The following is a 20,000-nucleotide window of genomic DNA, read 5'->3' on the forward strand; positions in this document are numbered from 1 at the left end:
GCGGGACAAATTATTCCCGTATACGGCTTCGGAATCCTGCTGTACATCCTGTACATCATCTTCAAGGTCACGCTTTATATCTCTCTCTCACACTCACACACACACACACACACACACACACACACACACACACACACACACACACACACACACACACACACACACACACACACACACACACACACACAGAGCAGTCGTGGCCTAATGGTTAGAGACTCGGACTTGTGAACCTGAAGGTCGTGGGTTCGAGTCTCAGTCTGAGGTGTTTGTCGCTGCTATAATGAGTGCAAACAGGAAGTGATCTGTTTCTCAGACGTTCCATAACGTTAAATGTAACTATAAACAGACAAAAAGTACGCTGTGTTGTTAATAAATAAAAATTGTAATTGTTTTCAAATTGCTGTGGTGTAAGAGGAATAAAACACACGGTGACGTGCTGTTACAGGAAAATAATCAACCAATCAGGGAGGTGACAGTAACTGCGCTTCATCACACCACCCCGGCGGTGATTAATTTCCTAAAACTGCACAACACACACACAGTGTTTATTAGTTACGTGATGCTAAAGTGTGTGTTTCAGTTCTCCTTTAACAGTAAACAGTGTGTGTGAGTGCAGCAGTGCATTCTGGGTAAATTACAGGAACAGGAATGGGATTGTGTTCTTGTGGGTGTATTAAACACAGCTGTGTGTATGCGTGTGTGTGTGTGAGAGTGTGTGTGTGAGAGTGTGTGTGTGTGTTTAATTTATTATTTTCTGTGTTTTCTCCAACAGATCACGTCTCGAGGGAAAACGAGTAAATCCCCCGAGAGCAGATTTCCTGCAGCGAGATCAGAGAACATGAAGAGAAAAATCAGTAAGCTTTAGATTTATAGAAATAAAATAATTAATGGAAATTAAGCAGCTTTTAGACGAGTTGCGACAGAGCGACTCACACCGATCCATCATGATCAGACTTTTAAAAATATCTCTCTTTTTTTTTTAAAAAAAGCTACATAAACAGGTCTACATGTGCACACACTAACACAGGATTAAATAAATTATACAAATATTTACAGTTTAACGCACGTTTACTCAGAGCTGCAGTGTGGAGGCGGAGTTAGTGAACCTTCATCACTCTACAGAATCATCACTTATCTAAAGCTCTAATGTAGAGATTAATGTATATACACACACACACACACACACACTGTATTTATATATATTTACTATATACAGTACACACACACACACTCAGACACACACACACACACACACACACACACACACACACTGTATGTATGTATATATTTATATGCAGTGGCTGTGAGACTCTGTGGATCTGTTCTGCTGTTTGTCCTCAGCGGATTTCGAGCTGTCGCAGCTGCAGGAGCGTTTGAAGGAGACGGAGGAGGTGATGGAGAGAATCGTATCAAGAGCTCGAGCTCAGAGCGGAAACACACCAAGGTCCGAAACTCAAACATCTCACACACACACACACACACACACACACACACACTGATCACATCACACTGATTTATCTCTGATTCCCCTTCTGATGTGCTTTAACACTGTGTGTGTGTGTGTGTGTGTGTGTGTGTGCTGTAGAGAGGAGTGTGTGAGTGTGGATCAGGAGGAGAAGCTGCTGCTGCAGCTCAGAGAGATCACTCGCGTGATGCAGGAGGGACGATTAGTGGACGGGATTCCGTCTGAGACGGAGACGCTGGACCCGGAGTTCACAGGTCAGTTCTCACACTCACACTCTCTATTATCTACACACTGCTATTTATTATACTGTAATATTCTATAGAACATTCACACTGACATCATCCCACTTCCTGCTGTAACACTCGATATTTAACCCTTTCCTCGTCAGTGCTCACGGCATGAGCCTTTAATTTAAGGCAAGAAATATATACAATATAAACATCCACAATAAATCACCTCTGAACCTGTTGCACTGTTCCACACGCCGTTATCCTGACGTTCATTACGTTATTAAAGTGTTTATTATATTATTACTGAGTTTTATAGCTGTTAATCTGCTCACTTCCAAATCTCAGTAACTTCATCATCACCTGTAAATAATATAAATAACATCAACATAAATCTAATGATAATTTTAATAAACATGTTCTGTGGAGAATAAAAAGTTTTATTACTTTAATAAATATCCGGCAACATGAAGCACAAACAGCGTTATATGATATAATAATATAATAAAATATCGTTATTATACATAATGTATTTAATTAATCTGAAGTTTTATTTTAGAGTATTTGTGATATTTAAATTGTTTTTACAGAAACAGAAGTTTTGCATGTGTTTTTAGAAACTACTTCCTGTTTGAACACACTGAATAATTAACAGATTTTACTGCTGTGTGTGTGTGTGTGTGTGTGTGTGTGTGTGTGAGTTTAAAATAAATAAATAAAAGTCACTACAGTGTGACTGTAATACCAGTTTACACCTGTAATAATATCAGAATAATACAAATATTTTATAATTATTTCATCAATTCCTATGAAGTCATAATCCTGACCTGGGGGCGGAGCTACAGATGAGTGATGTGTGCTGTAGCGGTTACGCTGCATGTAAAAATGTTTTTCTGTAAATAATCTATAAGATGAGTTGATGGAGCTGTGTCTAATCAGATGATCCTGAGGAGATGCTGAAGCACTGGAGTTCTCACTGCTGCACCGTCCACCATCAGACGGGTGAGGAGGAGACGGAGCGAGCAGACAGACAGACGGGTGAGGAGGAGACGGAGCGAGCAGACAGACAGACGGATGAGGAGACAGAGCGAGCAGACAGACAGACGGATGAGGAGACAGAGCGAGCAGACAGACAGACGGATGAGGAGGAGACGGAGCGAGCAGACAGACAGACGGATGAGGAGGAGACGGAGCGAGCAGACAGACAGACGGATGAGGAGACAGAGCGAGCAGACAGACAGACGGATGAGGAGGAGACGGAGCGAGCAGACAGACAGACGGATGAGGAGGAGACGGAGCGAGCAGACAGACAGACGGATGAGGAGGAGACGGAGCGAGCAGACAGACAGACGGATGAGGAGGAGACGGAGCGAGCAGACAGACAGACGGATGAGGAGACAGAGCGAGCAGACAGACAGACGGATGAGGAGACAGAGCGAGCAGACAGACAGACGGGTGAGGAGGAGACAGAGCGAGCAGACAGACAGACGGATGAGGAGACAGAGCGAGCAGACAGACAGACGGATGAGGAGACAGAGAGAGCAGACAGACAGACGGGTGAGGAGGAGACAGAGAGAGCAGACAGACAGACGGGTGAGGAGGAGACAGAGCGAGCAGACAGACAGACGGGTGAGGAGGAGACGGATGAGGAGACAGAGCGAGCAGACAGACAGACGGATGAGGAGACAGAGCGAGCAGACAGACAGACGGATGAGGAGACAGAGCGAGCAGACAGACAGACGGATGAGGAGACAGAGCGAGCAGACAGACAGACGGATGAGGAGACAGAGAGAGCAGACAGACAGGTTGACGGCTGTGAGAGGAAAGAGTGCAGCGAGGCAGGAGGTGATGAAGAGGAGGAGATGTGTACAGAGATGATGAAGCTCTCTGAGGACCAGCGCTGGAACACATCACCGTCAGGAGGCCGTGAGATCAGACGCCGGAGCGGCAGAGGAACCACCCGAGGAACTGAATCCTCCCACTGATGGCTCCAAAAGACTGCTCCTGAAATTTTATTTTATTTCTGCATGCTGCTTCACTTTCACCTCATGTCTTAAAGTCACGTGTCTGATTTCTGTCCACGTGTTCTTGCATGGTGATGATCTCTCCTGATCTTGTCTTCCAAATTTGATGCAAAGAGAACGAGTAAAGAGGACACGACCGTCAGAAAATGGTCTAACGACGGTGAACTGAAAGACCCATAATTCATTATGACTTGTGTCATGAAAAGGGCGGAGCTTCATTTAAACTTGAGCAGCCAATAAGAATCTTGTAATATCACCATTAGCATATTATTCACATAATCAGGATGAGAAGTTATGCAGCGAGACATGTTTAGTAACAAGTCAGCTGTAAAGTGTAAAGTGTAATGATGTCACGTTACTGAGATTGGCTGATCAGATGCAGCTTAAGCCCCGCCCCCTCGCTGAAGAACAGTGGACACGGTTCTGTTGTTCTGTGTGCAGTTAAACACGTGACAGTAGGACTGTAATTCGATTCGATTCACGATTTCAGTTTCAGAATATTTTGAACAAAATTTGAATGAAGAAAATTTCAGACTGAAAAGATTTTTTTTATTTCTGAATCGTAAACAATGCAGTGTGCATTTCTGTCTGTATAAAACTAAATAAATCAAACGTTACTTCAAACAGGATTAATCTTGCAAACAAAATGTACTACAGGTTCACCATATCTCAAAAAATCAATAAATATGTTTTGAAATTTTCTCAAAAATTTGACTGAAATATAATGATTTTGAAACATAATGAGCTCCATAGCAGAAATAGAGCTCCAAAGTTGGCTAAAATGCCCGTTTTCTGCAGCCTCTGGTGTTTGAAATCTACTGAAGAGCTTTTTAACCGTTATAACGTGGTCATGTAACTGTATAAAGTATAACGCGTGCTGGTTGTTGCAATCCAGAGATATCGGACTTCACAAGTGCAGATCTCTTACTCTCTCTGCGAAAGAATGTGATCATGTGACCAGTGCGTGCTCTCTATATACGTAAATCTATGTGCAGATTGGGACCCCTGGTGTTCAAACTGTGCAACTGCATGACATACGTAATTAACAAAATGCTGATTTGCAGGATGTGAATCGCACATCATTGTCACGATGCACCGTTACACCGCTGTGTGACATCGGTACAGACGTGCAGTTAAACAGGTGACAGTGATACAGGTGAATGTTGGAAACGTGTTTTATTGATCTGATCTCAGTACAGATAGAAAACAAACAGAAGCGTGCATTTAAATTCAGGATGAACGCTGAAGCTCCTCAAACTCTCTCTACATCAGCGTGACGTGAAGACGGATAATAAATCAGTGTTCCATCGGTTCATCGGAGGCAGCTGGAGTGGCATCATCACCTGCCTGGACAGGCTGGAACACACACACACACACACACACCACACACACACACCACACACACACACCACGCGCGCACACACCACGCGCACACACACACCACGCGCGCACGCACACCACGCGCGCGCGCACACCACGCACACACCACGCACACACCACGCACACACCACGCACACACCACGCACACACACACACCACACACCACACACACAATAATCAGACTTTATTCAGGGTATCAGTTCTAAAGTGATGACTGACTCATAATCAGACACAAACACCACATCATTCAGATGTCTGATCTCCGGCTGTTTGTTACAGATAAATAAAGTGTGTGTGTGTGTGTGTGTGTGTGTGTGTGAACTCCAGTGTGTGTGTGTGAGTCTATTTTATTGGGCTGTGTTCTAAAAAAACACACCTCCTGTTCTCCCTATTCCCTACTCTGGAGCATGTACACTAACACAGAGCACTTCAGAATGCACACTGCTGTGTTAAATCATTTTATTCTTTTATTTTGGTTTCAGCGCTCCGTCTTTCCTCACAAACACCTCCCTCTCTCTCTCTCCCTCTCTCTCTTTCTCTCTCCCTCTCTCTCTCTTTCTCTCTCCCTCTCTCTGTCCCGCCCTCTCTCTCTCCCTCTCTCTCTTTCTCTCTCCCTCTCTCTGTCCCGCCCTCTCTCTCTCCCTCTCTGTCCCGCCCTCTCTCTCTCCCTCTCTTTCTCTCTCCCTCTCTCTGTCCCGCCCTCTCTCTCTTTCTCTCTCCCTCTCTCTGTCCCGCCCTCTCTCTCTTTCTCTCTCCCTCTCTCTGTCCCGCCCTCTCTCTCTCCCTCTCTGTCCCGCCCTCTCTCTCTCCCTCTCTCTCTCCCCCTCTCTCTCTCCCTCTCTGTCCCGCCCTCTCTCTCTCCCTCTCTCTCTCTTTCTCTCTCCCTCTCTCTGTCCCGCCCTCTCTCTCTGTCCCGCCCTCCCTCTCTCTCCCTCTCTCTGTCCCGCCCTCTCTCTCTCTCTCCCTCTCTCTCTCTTTCTCTCTCTCTGTCTCTCTTTCATTCACATTATTCTCCTTTCCAAACTTATTTTATAATTTTATTATTTTGCACATACAGGTTTACATTCTAACTTTAAGTTACTTTGTAAAAACAAACAAAATGGAGGTTTTTACACTGAAACTAGAACTTTAGTTTGATGAGGAGGAATAAAAATGTGTGTGTGTGTGTGTGTGTGTGCTGTAAGAATATAATAATAATATGATGATGATGATGATGAAGAAGAACAGTAGAGTTTTGGTTCTCACCTTCCTCTGAGGTCTCTCCTCTAATCCCTCAAGAAATGGAGCCACGTCATCATCATCGTAGATGGTGAACTCCATCTCTTTCCCCACAATCCCAATGGACACGTTCTGAAACACACACACACACACACACACCGCACACACACACACACACACACACACACACCGCACACACACAGACACAGTGAGCAGCCTTTTTAATTCCTGAAGTTGTTCTCACTTTAGTTCCGCAGTGAAGCTACGAGGCTAATGTAGATAAAGAGTAATGGAAGCGTATCGCTTGTGTAGACTTGTGTATGCAGTGTGTGTGTGTGTGTGTATGCAGTGTGTGTGTATGCAGTGTGTATGCAGTGTGTGTGTATGCAGTGTGTGTGTACAGTGTGTGTGTGTACAGTGTGTGTACAGTGTGTGTGTGTACAGTGTGTGTGTGTGTGTGTGAGAGAGAGAGAGAGACCTTGGTGGTGAGGTCCTGTTCAGCAGGGAGAGTCTCTCTGAGAGCACACAGGCCGTGTATGCAGTGTGTATGCAGTGTGTGTGTGTATGCAGTGTGTGTGTGTGTGTGTGTGTGTGTGTGTATGCAGTGTGTGTGTGTATGCAGTGTGTATGCAGTGTGTATGCAGTGTGTGTGTGTATGCAGTGTGTGTGTATGCAGTGTGTGTGTGTACAGTGTGTGTGTGTACAGTGTGTGTGTGTGTGTGTGTGTACAGTGTGTGTGTGTACAGTGTGTGTGTGTGTGTGTGTGTATACAGTGTGTGTGTGTACAGTGTGTGTGTGTACAGTGTGTGTGTGTACAGTGTGTGTGTGTGTGTGTGTGTGTGAGAGAGAGAGACCTTGGTGGTGAGGTCCTGTTCAGCAGGGAGAGTCTCTCTGAGAGCACACAGGCCGTGTATGCAGTGTGTATGCAGTGTGTGTGTGTATGCAGTGTGTGTGTGTGTGTGTGTGTACAGTGTGTGTGTGTGTACAGTGTGTGTGTGTGTGTGTGTGAGAGAGAGAGACCTTGGTGGTGAGGTCCTGTTCAGCAGGGAGAGTCTCTCTGAGAGCACACAGGCCGTGTATGCAGTGTGTATGCAGTGTGTGTGTGTATGCAGTGTGTGTGTGTGTGTGTGTACAGTGTGTGTGTGTACAGTGTGTGTGTGTGTGTGTGTGAGAGAGAGAGACCTTGGTGGTGAGGTCCTGTTCAGCAGGGAGAGTCTCTCTGAGAGCACACAGGCCGTGCTGCACCAGCTCATTCAGATTACCTGCAGGTAAAGACAAACACACGTATCACTAACACACACACAGATTCAGTTACTGACAGTTGCCATGGTTACACAGTGTCACATGACTAGCGTGATACAGTCACTCGGCTCACTACAGGCCGTGCACACCGCCATCTGCTACACCACAAACCAGCCGCCTGTGTGTAATAGTGACAACAGTGAAGGGAAATGGTGTGTGAGTGTGTGTGTGAGTGCGTGTGTGCTCAGTGTCTCTGTGTGTGTGTGTGTGTGTGCTTACACTCAGTGTCTCTGTGTGTGTGTGTCTGTGCTTACACTCAGTGTCTCTGTGTGTGTGTGTGTGCTTACACTCAGTGTCTCTGTGTGTGTGTGTGTGTGCTTACACTCAGTGTCTCTGTGTGTGTGTGTGTGTGCTTACACTCAGTGTCTCTGTGTGTGTGTGTCTGTGCTTACACTCAGTGTCTCTCTGTGTGTGTGTGTGTGTGTCTGTGCTTACACTCAGTGTCTCTCTGTGTGTGTGTGTGTGCTTACACTCAGTGTCTCTGTGTGTGTGTGTGTCTGTGCTTACACTCAGTGTCTCTCTGTGTGTGTGTGTGTGTGTGTGTGTGTGCTTACACTCAGTGTCTCTCTGTGTGTGTGTGTGTCTGTGCTTACACTCAGTGTCTCTCTGTGTGTGTGTGTGTGTGTGCTTACACTCAGTGTCTCTCTGTGTGTGTGTGTGTGTGTGTGCTTACACTCAGTGTCTCTGTGTGTGTGTGTCTGTGCTTACACTCAGTGTCTCTGTGTGTGTGTGTGTGTGTGTGTGCTTACACTCAGTGTCTCTGTGTGTGTGTGTGTGTGCTTACACTCAGTGTCTCTCTGTGTGTGTGCGTGTGTGCTTACACTCAGTGTCTCTCTGTGTGTGTGTGTGTGTGTGTGTGTGCTTACACTCAGTGTCTCTCTGTGTGTGTGTGTGTGTGTCTGTGCTTACACTCAGTGTCTCTGTGTGTGTGTGTGTGTGTGTGTGCTTACACTCAGTGTCTCTGTGTGTGTGTGTGTGTGCTTACACTCAGTGTCTGAGTGTGTGTGTGTGCTTACACTCAGTGTCTCTGTGTGTGTGTGCTTACACTCAGTGTCTCTGTGTGTGTGTGTGTGTGTGTGTGCTTACACTCAGTGTCTCTCTCTGTGTGTGTGTGTGCTTACACTCAGTGTCTCTCTGTGTGTGTGCGTGTGCTTACACTCAGTGTCTCTCTGTGTGTGTGTGTGTGTGTGTGTGCTTACACTCAGTGTCTCTCTGTGTGTGTGTGTGTGTGTGTCTGTGCTTACACTCAGTGTCTCTGTGTGTGTGTGTGTGTGCTTACACTCAGTGTCTCTGAGTGTGTGTGTCTGTGCTTACACTCAGTGTCTCTCTGTGTGTGTGTGTGTGTGTGTGTGTGCTTACACTCAGTGTCTCTGTGTGTGTGTCTGTGCTTACACTCAGTGTCTCTCTGTGTGTGTGTGTGTGTGTGTCTGTGCTTACACTCAGTGTCTCTCTGTGTGTGTGTGTGTGCTTACACTCAGTGTCTCTGTGTGTGTGTGTGTGTGTGTGCTTACACTCAGTGTCTCTCTGTGTGTGTGTGTCTGTGCTTACACTCAGTGTCTCTGAGTGTGTGTGTCTGTGCTTACACTCAGTGTCTCTCTGTGTGTGTGTGTGTGTGTGTCTGTGCTTACACTCAGTGTCTCTCTGTGTGTGTGTGTGTGCTTACACTCAGTGTCTCTGTGTGTGTGTGTGTGTGTGTGCTTACACTCAGTGTCTCTCTCTGTGTGTGTGTCTGTGCTTACACTCAGTGTCTCTCTGTGTGTGTGTGTGTGTGTGTGTGCTTACACTCAGTGTCTCTGTGTGTGTGTGTGTGTGTGTGTGCTTACACTCAGTGTCTCTGTGTGTGTGTGTGTGTGTGTGTGCTTACACTCAGTGTCTCTGTGTGTGTGTGTGTGTGTGTGTGTGCTTACACTCAGTGTCTCTCTGTGTGTGTGTGTGTGTGCTTACACTCAGTGTCTCTCTGTGTGTGTGTGTGTGCTTACACTCAGTGTCTCTCTGTGTGTGTGTGTGTGCTTACACTCAGTGCCTCTGTGTGTGTGTGTGTGTGTGTGCTTACACTCAGTGTCTCTCTGTGTGTGTGTGTGTGTGTGCTTACACTCAGTGTCTCTCTGTGTGTGTGTGTGTGTGTGTGCTTACACTCAGTGTCTCTCTGTGTGTGTGTGTGTGTGTGTGTGTGTGTGCTTACACTCAGTGTCTCTCTGTGTGTGTGTGTGTGTGTGTGTGTGCTTACACTCAGTGTCTCTCTGTGTGTGTGTGTGTGTGCTTACACTCAGTGTCTCTGTGTGTGTGTGTATGTCTGTGCTTACACTCAGTGTCTCTCTGTGTGTGTGTGTGTGTGTGTGTGTGCTTACACTCAGTGTCTCTCTGTGTGTGTGTGTGTGTCTGTGCTTACACTCAGTGTCTCTCTGTGTGTGTGTGTGTCTGTGCTTACACTCAGTGTCTCTCTGTGTGTGTGTGTGTGTGTGTGCTTACACTCAGTGTCTGTGTGTGTGTGTCTGTGCTTACACTCAGTGTCTCTCTGTGTGTGTGTGTGTCTGTGCTTACACTCAGTGTCTCTCTGTGTGTGTGTGTGTGCTTACACTCAGTGTCTCTCTGTGTGTGTGTGTCTGTGCTTACACTCAGTGTCTCTCTGTGTGTGTGTGTCTGTGCTTACACTCAGTGTCTCTCTGTGTGTGTGTGTGTGTGTGTGTGCTTACACTCAGTGTCTCTGTGTGTGTGTGTGTGTGCTTACACTCAGTGTCTCTGTGTGTGTGTGTGTGTGTGTGTGCTTACACTCAGTGTCTCTCTGTGTGTGTGTGTCTGTGCTTACACTCAGTGTCTCTCTGTGTGTGTGTGTGTCTGTGCTTACACTCAGTGTCTCTCTGTGTGTGTGTGTGTGTGTGTCTGTGCTTACACTCAGTGTCTCTCTGTGTGTGTGTGTGTGTGTGCTTACACTCAGTGTCTCTCTGTGTGTGTGTGTGTGTGCTTACACTCAGTGTCTCTCTGTGTGTGTGTGTGTCTGTGCTTACACTCAGTGTCTCTGTGTGTGTGTGTGTGTGTGTGTGTGCTTACACTCAGTGTCTCTCTGTGTGTGTGTGCTTACACTCAGTGTCTCTCTGTGTGTGTGTGTGTGTGTGTGTGTGCTTACACTCAGTGTCTCTCTGTGTGTGTGTGCTTACACTCAGTGTCTCTCTGTGTGTGTGTGTGTGTGTGTGCTTACACTCAGTGTCTCTGTGTGTGTGTGTGTGTGTGTGTGCTTACACTCAGTGTCTCTGTGTGTGTGTGTGTGTGTGTGTGTGCTTACACTCAGTGTCTCTCTGTGTGTGTGTGTGTGCTTACACTCAGTGTCTCTCTGTGTGTGTGTGTGTGTGTGCTTACACTCAGTGTCTCTGTGTGTGTGTGTGTGTGTGTGTGTGCTTACACTCAGTGTCTCTGTGTGTGTGTGCTTACACTCAGTGTCTCTCTGTGTGTGTGTGTGTGTGTGCTTACACTCAGTGTCTCTGTGTGTGTGTGTGTGTGCTTACACTCAGTGTCTCTGTGTGTGTGTGTGTGTGCTTACACTCAGTGTCTGTGTGTGTGTGTGTGTGTGTGTGTGTGTGCTTACACTCAGTGTCTCTCTCTGTGTGTGTGTGTGTGCTTACACTCAATGTCTCTGTGTGTGTGTGTGTGTCTGTGCTTACACTCAGTGTCTCTGTGTGTGTGTGTGTGTGTGCTTACACTCAGTGTCTCTCTGTGTGTGTGTGTGTCTGTGCTTACACTCAGTGTCTCTCTGTGTGTGTGTGTGTCTGTGCTTACACTCAGTGTCTCTGTGTGTGTGTGTGTGTGTGCTTACACTCAGTGTCTCTCTGTGTGTGTGTGTGTCTGTGCTTACACTCAGTGTCTCTCTGTGTGTGTGTGTGTGTGCTTACACTCAGTGTCTCTCTGTGTGTGTGTGCTTACACTCAGTGTCTCTGTGTGTGTGTGTGTGTGTGTGTGTGCTTACACTCAGTGTCTCTCTGTGTGTGTGTGTGTGTGTGTGCTTACACTCAGTGTCTCTCTGTGTGTGTGTGTGTGCTTACACTCAGTGTCTCTGTGTGTGTGTGTGTGTGCTTACACTCAGTGTCTGTGTGTGTGTGTGTGTGTGTCTGTGCTTACACTCAGTGTCTGTGTGTGTGTCTGTGCTTACACTCAGTGTCTCTGTGTGTGCGTGTGTGCTTACACTCAGTGTCTCTCTGTGTGCGTGTGTGTGTGTGTGCTTACACTCAGTGTCTCTCTGTGTGTGTGTGTGCTTACACTCAGTGTCTCTGTGTGTGTGTGTGCTTACACTCAGTGTCTCTGTGTGTGTGTGTGTGTGTGTGTGTGTGTGCTTACACTCAGTGTCTCTGTGTGTGTGTGTCTGTGCTTACACTCAGTGTCTCTCTGTGTGTGTGTGTGTCTGTGCTTACACTCAGTGTCTCTGTGTGTGTGTGTGTGTCTGTGCTTACACTCAGTGTCTCTCTGTGTGTGTGTGTCTGTGCTTACACTCAGTGTCTCTCTGTGTGTGTGTGTGTGTGTGTGCTTACACTCAGTGTCTCTGTGTGTGTGTGTGTGTCTGTGCTTACACTCAGTGTCTCTCTGTGTGTGTGTGTGTGTGTGTGTCTGTGCTTACACTCAGTGTCTCTCTGTGTGTGTGTGTCTGTGCTTACACTCAGTGTCTCTGTGTGTGTGTGTGTGTCTGTGCTTACACTCAGTGTCTGTGTGTGTGTGTGTGTGTGTCTGTGCTTACACTCAGTGTCTCTCTGTGTGTGTGTGTGTGTGCTTACACTCAGTGTCTCTCTGTGTGTGTGTGTGCTTACACTCAGTGTCTCTGTGTGTGTGTGTGTGTGTGTGTGCTTACACTCAGTGTCTCTGTGTGTGTGTGTGTGTGTGCTTACACTCAGTGTCTCTCTGTGTGTGCGTGTGTGTGTGTGTGTGCTTACACTCAGTGTCTCTCTGTGTGTGTGTGTGTGTGTGTGTGTGCTTACACTCAGTGTCTCTGTGTGTGTGTGTGTGTGCTTACACGCAGTGTCTCTGTGTGTGTGTGTGTGTGTGCTTACACTCAGTGTCTCTGTGTGTGTGTGTCTGTGCTTACACTCAGTGTCTCTCTGTGTGTGTGTGTGTCTGTGCTTACACTCAGTGTCTCTGTGTGTGTGTGTGTGTCTGTGCTTACACTCAGTGTCTCTGTGTGTGTGTGTGTGTGTCTGTGCTTACACTCAGTGTCTCTCTGTGTGTGTGTGTGTCTGTGCTTACACTCAGTGTCTCTGTGTGTGTGTGTGTGTGTGTGTGCTTACACTCAGTGTCTGTGTGTGTGTGTGTGCTTACACTCAGTGTCTCTGTGTGTGTGTGTGTGCTTACACTCAGTGTCTCTGTGTGTGTGTGTGTGTGCTTACACTCAGTGTCTCTCTGTGTGTGTGTGTCTGTGCTTACACTCAGTGTCTCTGTGTGTGTGTGTGTGTGTGTGTGCTTACACTCAGTGTCTCTCTGTGTGTGTGTGTGTGTGTGTGTGTGTGTCTGTGCTTACACTCAGTGTCTCTCTGTGTGTGTGTGTGTCTGTGCTTACACTCAGTGTCTCTGTGTGTGTGTGTGTGTGTGTGCTTACACTCAGTGTCTCTCTGTGTGTGTGTGTGTCTGTGCTTACACTCAGTGTCTGTGTGTGTGTGTGTGTGTGTGTGTGTGCTTACACTCAGTGTCTCTGTGTGTCTGTGCTTACACTCAGTGTCTCTGTGTGTGTGTGTGTGTGTGTGTGCTTACACTCAGTGTCTCTCTGTGTGTGTGTGTGTGCTTACACTCAGTGTCTCTCTGTGTGTGTGTGTGTGTGTGTGCTTACACTCAGTGTCTCTCTGTGTGTGTGTGTGTGTGCTTACACTCAGTGTCTCTCTGTGTGTGTGTGTGTGTGTGTGTGTGTGCTTACACTCAGTGCCTCTGTGTGTGTGTGTGTGTGTGCTTACACTCAGTGTCTCTCTGTGTGTGTGTGTGTGTGTGTGTGCTTACACTCAGTGTCTCTCTGTGTGTGTGTGTGTGTGTGTGTGTGTGTGCTTACACTCAGTGTCTCTCTGTGTGTGTGTGTGTGTGTGTGCTTACACTCAGTGTCTCTCTGTGTGTGTGTGTGTGTGTGTGTGTGTGTGTGCTTACACTCAGTGTCTCTCTGTGTGTGTGTGTGTGTATGTGCTTACACTCAGTGTCTCTCTGTGTGTGTGTGTGTCTGTGCTTACACTCAGTGTCTCTCTGTGTGTGTGTGTGTGTGTGTGTGTGCTTACACTCAGTGTCTCTGTGTGTGTGTGTATGTCTGTGCTTACACTCAGTGTCTGTGTGTGTGTGTGTCTGTGCTTACACTCAGTGTCTCTCTGTGTGTGTGTGTGTCTGTGCTTACACTCAGTGTCTCTGTGTGTGTGTGTGTGTGTGTGTCTGTGCTTACACTCAGTGTCTCTCTGTGTGTGTGTGTGTCTGTGCTTACACTCAGTGTCTCTCTGTGTGTGTGTGTGTCTGTGCTTACACTCAGTGTCTCTCTGTGTGTGTGTGTCTGTGCTTACACTCAGTGTCTCTCTGTGTGTGTGTGTGTGTGTGTGTGCTTACACTCAGTGTCTCTGTGTGTGTGTGTGTGCTTACACTCAGTGTCTCTGTGTGTGTGTGTGTGTGTGCTTACACTCAGTGTCTCTGTGTGTGTGTGTGTGCTTACACTCAGTGTCTCTGTGTGTGTGTGTGCTTACACTCAGTGTCTCTGTGTGTGTGTGTGTGTGTGTGTGTGTGTGCTTACACTCAGTGTCTCTGTGTGTGTGTGTCTGTGCTTACACTCAGTGTCTCTCTGTGTGTGTGTGTGTCTGTGCTTACACTCAGTGTCTCTGTGTGTGTGTGTGTGTCTGTGCTTACACTCAGTGTCTCTCTGTGTGTGTGTGTCTGTGCTTACACTCAGTGTCTCTCTGTGTGTGTGTGTGTGTGTGTGCTTACACTCAGTGTCTCTGTGTGTGTGTGTGTGTCTGTGCTTACACTCAGTGTCTCTCTGTGTGTGTGTGTGTGTGTGTGTCTGTGCTTACACTCAGTGTCTCTCTGTGTGTGTGTGTCTGTGCTTACACTCAGTGTCTCTGTGTGTGTGTGTGTGTCTGTGCTTACACTCAGTGTCTGTGTGTGTGTGTGTGTGTGTCTGTGCTTACACTCAGTGTCTCTCTGTGTGTGTGTGTGTGTGTGCTTACACTCAGTGTCTCTGTGTGTGTGTGTGTGCTTACACTCAGTGTCTCTGTGTGTGTGTGTGTGTGTGTGTGTGCTTACACTCAGTGTCTCTGTGTGTGTGTGTGTGTGTGCTTACACTCAGTGTCTCTCTGTGTGTGCGTGTGTGTGCTTACACTCAGTGTCTCTGTGTGTGTGTGTGTGTGCTTACACGCAGTGTCTCTGTGTGTGTGTGTGTGTGCTTACACTCAGTGTCTCTGTGTGTGTGTGTCTGTGCTTACACTCAGTGTCTCTCTGTGTGTGTGTGTGTCTGTGCTTACACTCAGTGTCTCTGTGTGTGTGTGTGTGTCTGTGCTTACACTCAGTGTCTCTGTGTGTGTGTGTGTGTGTCTGTGCTTACACTCAGTGTCTCTCTGTGTGTGTGTGTGTCTGTGCTTACACTCAGTGTCTCTGTGTGTGTGTGTGTGTGTGTGTGCTTACACTCAGTGTCTGTGTGTGTGTGTGTGCTTACACTCAGTGTCTCTGTGTGTGTGTGTGTGCTTACACTCAGTGTCTCTGTGTGTGTGTGTGTGTGTGCTTACACTCAGTGTCTCTCTGTGTGTGTGTGTCTGTGCTTACACTCAGTGTCTCTGTGTGTGTGTGTGTGTGTGTGTGCTTACACTCAGTGTCTCTCTGTGTGTGTGTGTGTGTGTGTGTGTGTGTCTGTGCTTACACTCAGTGTCTCTCTGTGTGTGTGTGTGTCTGTGCTTACACTCAGTGTCTCTGTGTGTGTGTGTGTGTGTGTGCTTACACTCAGTGTCTCTCTGTGTGTGTGTGTGTCTGTGCTTACACTCAGTGTCTGTGTGTGTGTGTGTGTGTGTGTCTGTGCTTACACTCAGTGTCTCTGTGTGTCTGTGCTTACACTCAGTGTCTCTGTGTGTGTGTGTGTGTGTGTGTGCTTACACTCAGTGTCTCTCTGTGTGTGTGTGTGTGCTTACACTCAGTGTCTCTCTGTGTGTGTGTGTGTGTGTGTGCTTACACTCAGTGTCTCTCTGTGTGTGTGTGTGTGTGCTTACACTCAGTGTCTCTCTGTGTGTGTGTGTGTGTGTGTGTGTGCTTACACTCAGTGCCTCTGTGTGTGTGTGTGTGTGTGCTTACACTCAGTGTCTCTCTGTGTGTGTGTGTGTGTGTGTGTGTGTGTGTGCTTACACTCAGTGTCTCTCTGTGTGTGTGTGTGTGTGCTTACACTCAGTGTCTCTCTGTGTGTGTGTCTGTGCTTACACTCAGTGTCTCTCTGTGTGTGTGTGTGTGTGTGTGTGTGCTTACACTCAGTGTCTCTCTGTGTGTGTGTGTGTGTGTGTGTGTGTGTGCTTACACTCAGTGTCTCTCTGTGTGTGTGTGTGTGTGTGTGTGTGCTTACACTCAGTGTCTCTCTGTGTGTGTGTGTGTGTGTGTGTGTGTGTGTGCTTACACTCAGTGTCTCTCTGTGTGTGTGTGTGTATGTGCTTACACTCAGTGTCTCTCTGTGTGTGTGTGTGTCTGTGCTTACACTCAGTGTCTCTCTGTGTGTGTGTGTGTGTGTGTGTGTGCTTACACTCAGTGTCTCTGTGTGTGTGTGTATGTCTGTGCTTACACTCAGTGTCTGTGTGTGTGTGTGTCTGTGCTTACACTCAGTGTCTCTCTGTGTGTGTGTGTGTCTGTGCTTACACTCAGTGTCTCTGTGTGTGTGTGTGTGTGTGTGTCTGTGCTTACACTCAGTGTCTCTCTGTGTGTGTGTGTGTGCTTACACTCAGTGTCTCTCTGTGTGTGTGTGTGTCTGTGCTTACACTCAGTGTCTCTCTGTGTGTGTGTGTGTCTGTGCTTACACTCAGTGTCTCTCTGTGTGTGTGTGTGTCTGTGCTTACACTCAGTGTCTCTCTGTGTGTGTGTGTCTGTGCTTACACTCAGTGTCTCTCTGTGTGTGTGTGTGTCTGTGCTTACACTCAGTGTCTCTCTGTGTGTGTGTGTGTCTGTGCTTACACTCAGTGTCTCTCTGTGTGTGTGTGTGTGTGCTTACACTCAGTGTCTCTCTGTGTGTGTGTGTGTGTGTGTGTGTGCTTACACTCAGTGTCTCTGTGTGTGTGTGTGTGCTTACACTCAGTGTCTCTGTGTGTGTGTGTGTGTGTGCTTACACTCAGTGTCTCTGTGTGTGTGTGTCTGTGCTTACACTCAGTGTCTCTCTGTGTGTGTGTGTCTGTGCTTACACTCAGTGTCTCTCTGTGTGTGTGTGTGTGCTTACACTCAGTGTCTCTCTGTGTGTGTGTGTGTCTGTGCTTACACTCAGTGTCTCTCTGTGTGTGTGTGTGTGTGTGTCTGTGCTTACACTCAGTGTCTCTCTGTGTGTGTGTGTGTCTGTGCTTACACTCAGTGTCTCTCTGTGTGTGTGTGTGTGTGCTTACACTCAGTGTCTCTCTGTGTGTGTGTGTGTCTGTGCTTACACTCAGTGTCTCTGTGTGTGTGTGTGTGTGTGTGTGCTTACACTCAGTGTCTCTCTGTGTGTGTGTGTGTGTGTGCTTACACTCAGTGTCTCTGTGTGTGTGTGTGTGTGTGTGTGCTTACACTCAGTGTCTCTCTGTGTGTGTGTGTGTGTGCTTACACTCAGTGTCTCTCTGTGTGTGTGTGTGTGTGCTTACACTCAGTGTCTCTGTGTGTGTGTGTGTGTGCTTACACTCAGTGTCTCTCTGTGTGTGTGTGTGTGTCTGTGCTTACACTCAGTGTCTCTCTGTGTGTGTGTGTGTGTGTGCTTACACTCAGTGTCTCTCTGTGTGTGTGTGCTTACACTCAGTGTCTCTGTGTGTGTGTGTGTGTGTGTGTGTGCTTACACTCAGTGTCTCTCTGTGTGTGTGTGTGTGTGCTTACACTCAGTGTCTCTCTGTGTGTGTGTGTGCTTACACTCAGTGTCTCTGTGTGTGTGTGTGTGTGTGTGCTTACACTCAGTGTCTGTGTGTGTGTGTGTGTGCTTACACTCAGTGTCTGTGTGTGTGTGTGTGTGTCTGTGCTTACACTCAGTGTCTGTGTGTGTGTCTGTGCTTACACTCAGTGTCTCTGTGTGCGCGTGTGTGCTTACACTCAGTGTCTCTCTGTGTGCGTGTGTGCTTACACTCAGTGTCTCTGAGTGTGTGTGTCTGTGCTTACACTCAGTGTCTCTGTGTGTGTGTGTGTGTGCTTACACTCAGTGTCTCTGTGTGTCTGTGCTTACACTCAGTGTCTCTGTGTGTGTGTGTGTGTGTGTGCTTACACTCAGTGTCTCTGTGTGTGTGTGTGTGTGTGTGTGTGTGCTTACACTCAGTGTCTCTCTGTGTGTGTGTGTGTGTGTGTGCTTACACTCAGTGTCTCTCTGTGTGTGTGTGTGTGTGTGCTTACACTCAGTGTCTCTCTGTGTGTGTGTGTGTGTGTGTGCTTACACTCAGTGCCTCTGTGTGTGCGTGTGCTTACACTCAGTGTCTCTCTGTGTGTGTGTGTGTGTGTGTGTGTGTGTGTGTGTGTGTGTGTGCTTACACTCAGTGTCTCTCTGTGTGTGTGTGTGTGTGTGTGCTTACACTCAGTGTCTCTCTGTGTGTGTGTGTGTGTGTGTGTGTGTGCTTACACTCAGTGTCTCTCTGTGTGTGTGTGTGTGCTTACACTCAGTGTCTCTCTGTGTGTGTGTGTGTCTGTGCTTACACTCAGTGTCTCTCTGTGTGTGTGTGTGTGTGTGTGTGTGCTTACACTCAGTGTCTCTGTGTGTGTGTGTATGTCTGTGCTTACACTCAGTGTCTCTCTCTGTGTGTGTGTGTGTGTGTGTGCTTACACTCAGTGTCTCTGTGTGTGTGTGTGTGTGTGCTTACACTCAGTGTCTCTCTGTGTGTGTGTGTGTCTGTGCTTACACTCAGTGTCTCTCTGTGTGTGTGTGTGTCTGTGCTTACACTCAGTGTCTCTCTGTGTGTGTGTGTGTGTGTGTCTGTGCTTACACTCAGTGTCTCTCTGTGTGTGTGTGTGTGCTTACACTCAGTGTCTCTCTGTGTGTGTGTGTGTCTGTGCTTACACTCAGTGTCTCTCTGTGTGTGTGTGTGTCTGTGCTTACACTCAGTGTCTCTCTGTGTGTGTGTGTGTGTGTGTCTGTGCTTACACTCAGTGTCTCTCTGTGTGTGTGTGTGTGTGCTTACACTCAGTGTCTCTCTGTGTGTGTGTGTGTCTGTGCTTACACTCAGTGTCTCTGTGTGTGTGTGTGTGTGTGTGTGTGCTTACACTCAGTGTCTCTCTGTGTGTGTGTGTGTCTGTGCTTACACTCAGTGTCTCTGTGTGTGTGTGTGTGTGTGTGTGCTTACACTCAGTGTCTCTCTGTGTGTGTGTGTGCTTACACTCAGTGTCTCTGTGTGTGTGTGTGTGTGTGTGTGCTTACACTCAGTGTCTGTGTGTGTGTGTGTGTGTCTGTGCTTACACTCAGTGTCTGTGTGTGTGTGTGCTTACACTCAGTGTCTCTCTGTGTGTGTGTGTGTGTGTCTGTGCTTACACTCAGTGTCTCTCTGTGTGTGTGTGTGTGCTTACACTCAGTGTCTCTCTGTGTGTGTGTGTGTCTGTGCTTACACTCAGTGTCTCTCTGTGTGTGTGTGTGTCTGTGCTTACACTCAGTGTCTCTCTGTGTGTGTGTGTGTGTGTGTCTGTGCTTACACTCAGTGTCTCTCTGTGTGTGTGTGTGTGTGCTTACACTCAGTGTCTCTCTGTGTGTGTGTGTGTCTGTGCTTACACTCAGTGTCTCTGTGTGTGTGTGTGTGTGTGTGTGCTTACACTCAGTGTCTCTCTGTGTGTGTGTGTGTCTGTGCTTACACTCAGTGTCTCTGTGTGTGTGTGTGTGTGTGTGTGCTTACACTCAGTGTCTCTCTGTGTGTGTGTGTGCTTACACTCAGTGTCTCTGTGTGTGTGTGTGTGTGTGTGTGCTTACACTCAGTGTCTGTGTGTGTGTGTGTGTGTCTGTGCTTACACTCAGTGTCTGTGTGTGTGTGTGCTTACACTCAGTGTCTCTCTGTGTGTGTGTGTGCTTACACTCAGTGTCTCTGTGTGTGTGTGTGCTTACACTCAGTGTCTCTGTGTGTGTGTGTGTGTGTGTGTGTGCTTACACTCAGTGTCTCTCTGTGTGTGTGTGTGTGTGCTTACACTCAGTGTCTGTGTGTGTGTGTGTGTGTCTGTGCTTACACTCAGTGTCTCTCTGTGTGTGTGTGTGCTTACACTCAGTGTCTCTGTGTGTGTGTGTGTGTG

The 20,000-nt window shown here is 47.5% G+C and overlaps 2 protein-coding genes across 3 annotated transcripts in view; one reads left to right on the plus strand and one right to left on the minus strand.

Moving 5' to 3' along the window:
- Positions 1-4,345, plus strand: part of ric3b (RIC3 acetylcholine receptor chaperone b) — a 6,779-nt gene extending 2,434 nt beyond the window's left edge. For both annotated transcript variants that reach the window (XM_053235726.1, XM_053235727.1), the window contains exons 2-6: positions 1-66; positions 773-854; positions 1,342-1,444; positions 1,586-1,719; positions 2,632-4,345. The exon at positions 1-66 is cut by the window's left edge and continues 137 nt beyond it. In XM_053235726.1, coding sequence (XP_053091701.1) covers positions 1-66; positions 773-854; positions 1,342-1,444; positions 1,586-1,719; positions 2,632-3,677 — 1,431 coding nt within the window. In that variant the 3' untranslated portion in view covers positions 3,678-4,345. The remainder of the gene's footprint in view (positions 67-772; positions 855-1,341; positions 1,445-1,585; positions 1,720-2,631) is intronic.
- Positions 4,346-4,873: 528 nt separating this feature from the next.
- The window catches only part of psma1 (proteasome 20S subunit alpha 1), a 37,993-nt gene continuing 22,866 nt past the window's right edge, over positions 4,874-20,000 (minus strand). Inside the window, exons 8-10 of the mRNA XM_053235728.1 lie at positions 7,497-7,576; positions 6,342-6,446; positions 4,874-5,072 (exon numbers count right to left, since the gene is read on the minus strand). Of these exons, the coding sequence (XP_053091703.1) occupies positions 5,013-5,072; positions 6,342-6,446; positions 7,497-7,576 (245 nt within the window). The 3' untranslated portion in view covers positions 4,874-5,012. The remainder of the gene's footprint in view (positions 5,073-6,341; positions 6,447-7,496; positions 7,577-20,000) is intronic.

The sequence above is a fragment of the Pangasianodon hypophthalmus genome, chromosome 7, assembly GCF_027358585.1.
Source record: "Pangasianodon hypophthalmus isolate fPanHyp1 chromosome 7, fPanHyp1.pri, whole genome shotgun sequence".
NCBI lineage: Eukaryota > Metazoa > Chordata > Actinopteri > Siluriformes > Pangasiidae > Pangasianodon > Pangasianodon hypophthalmus.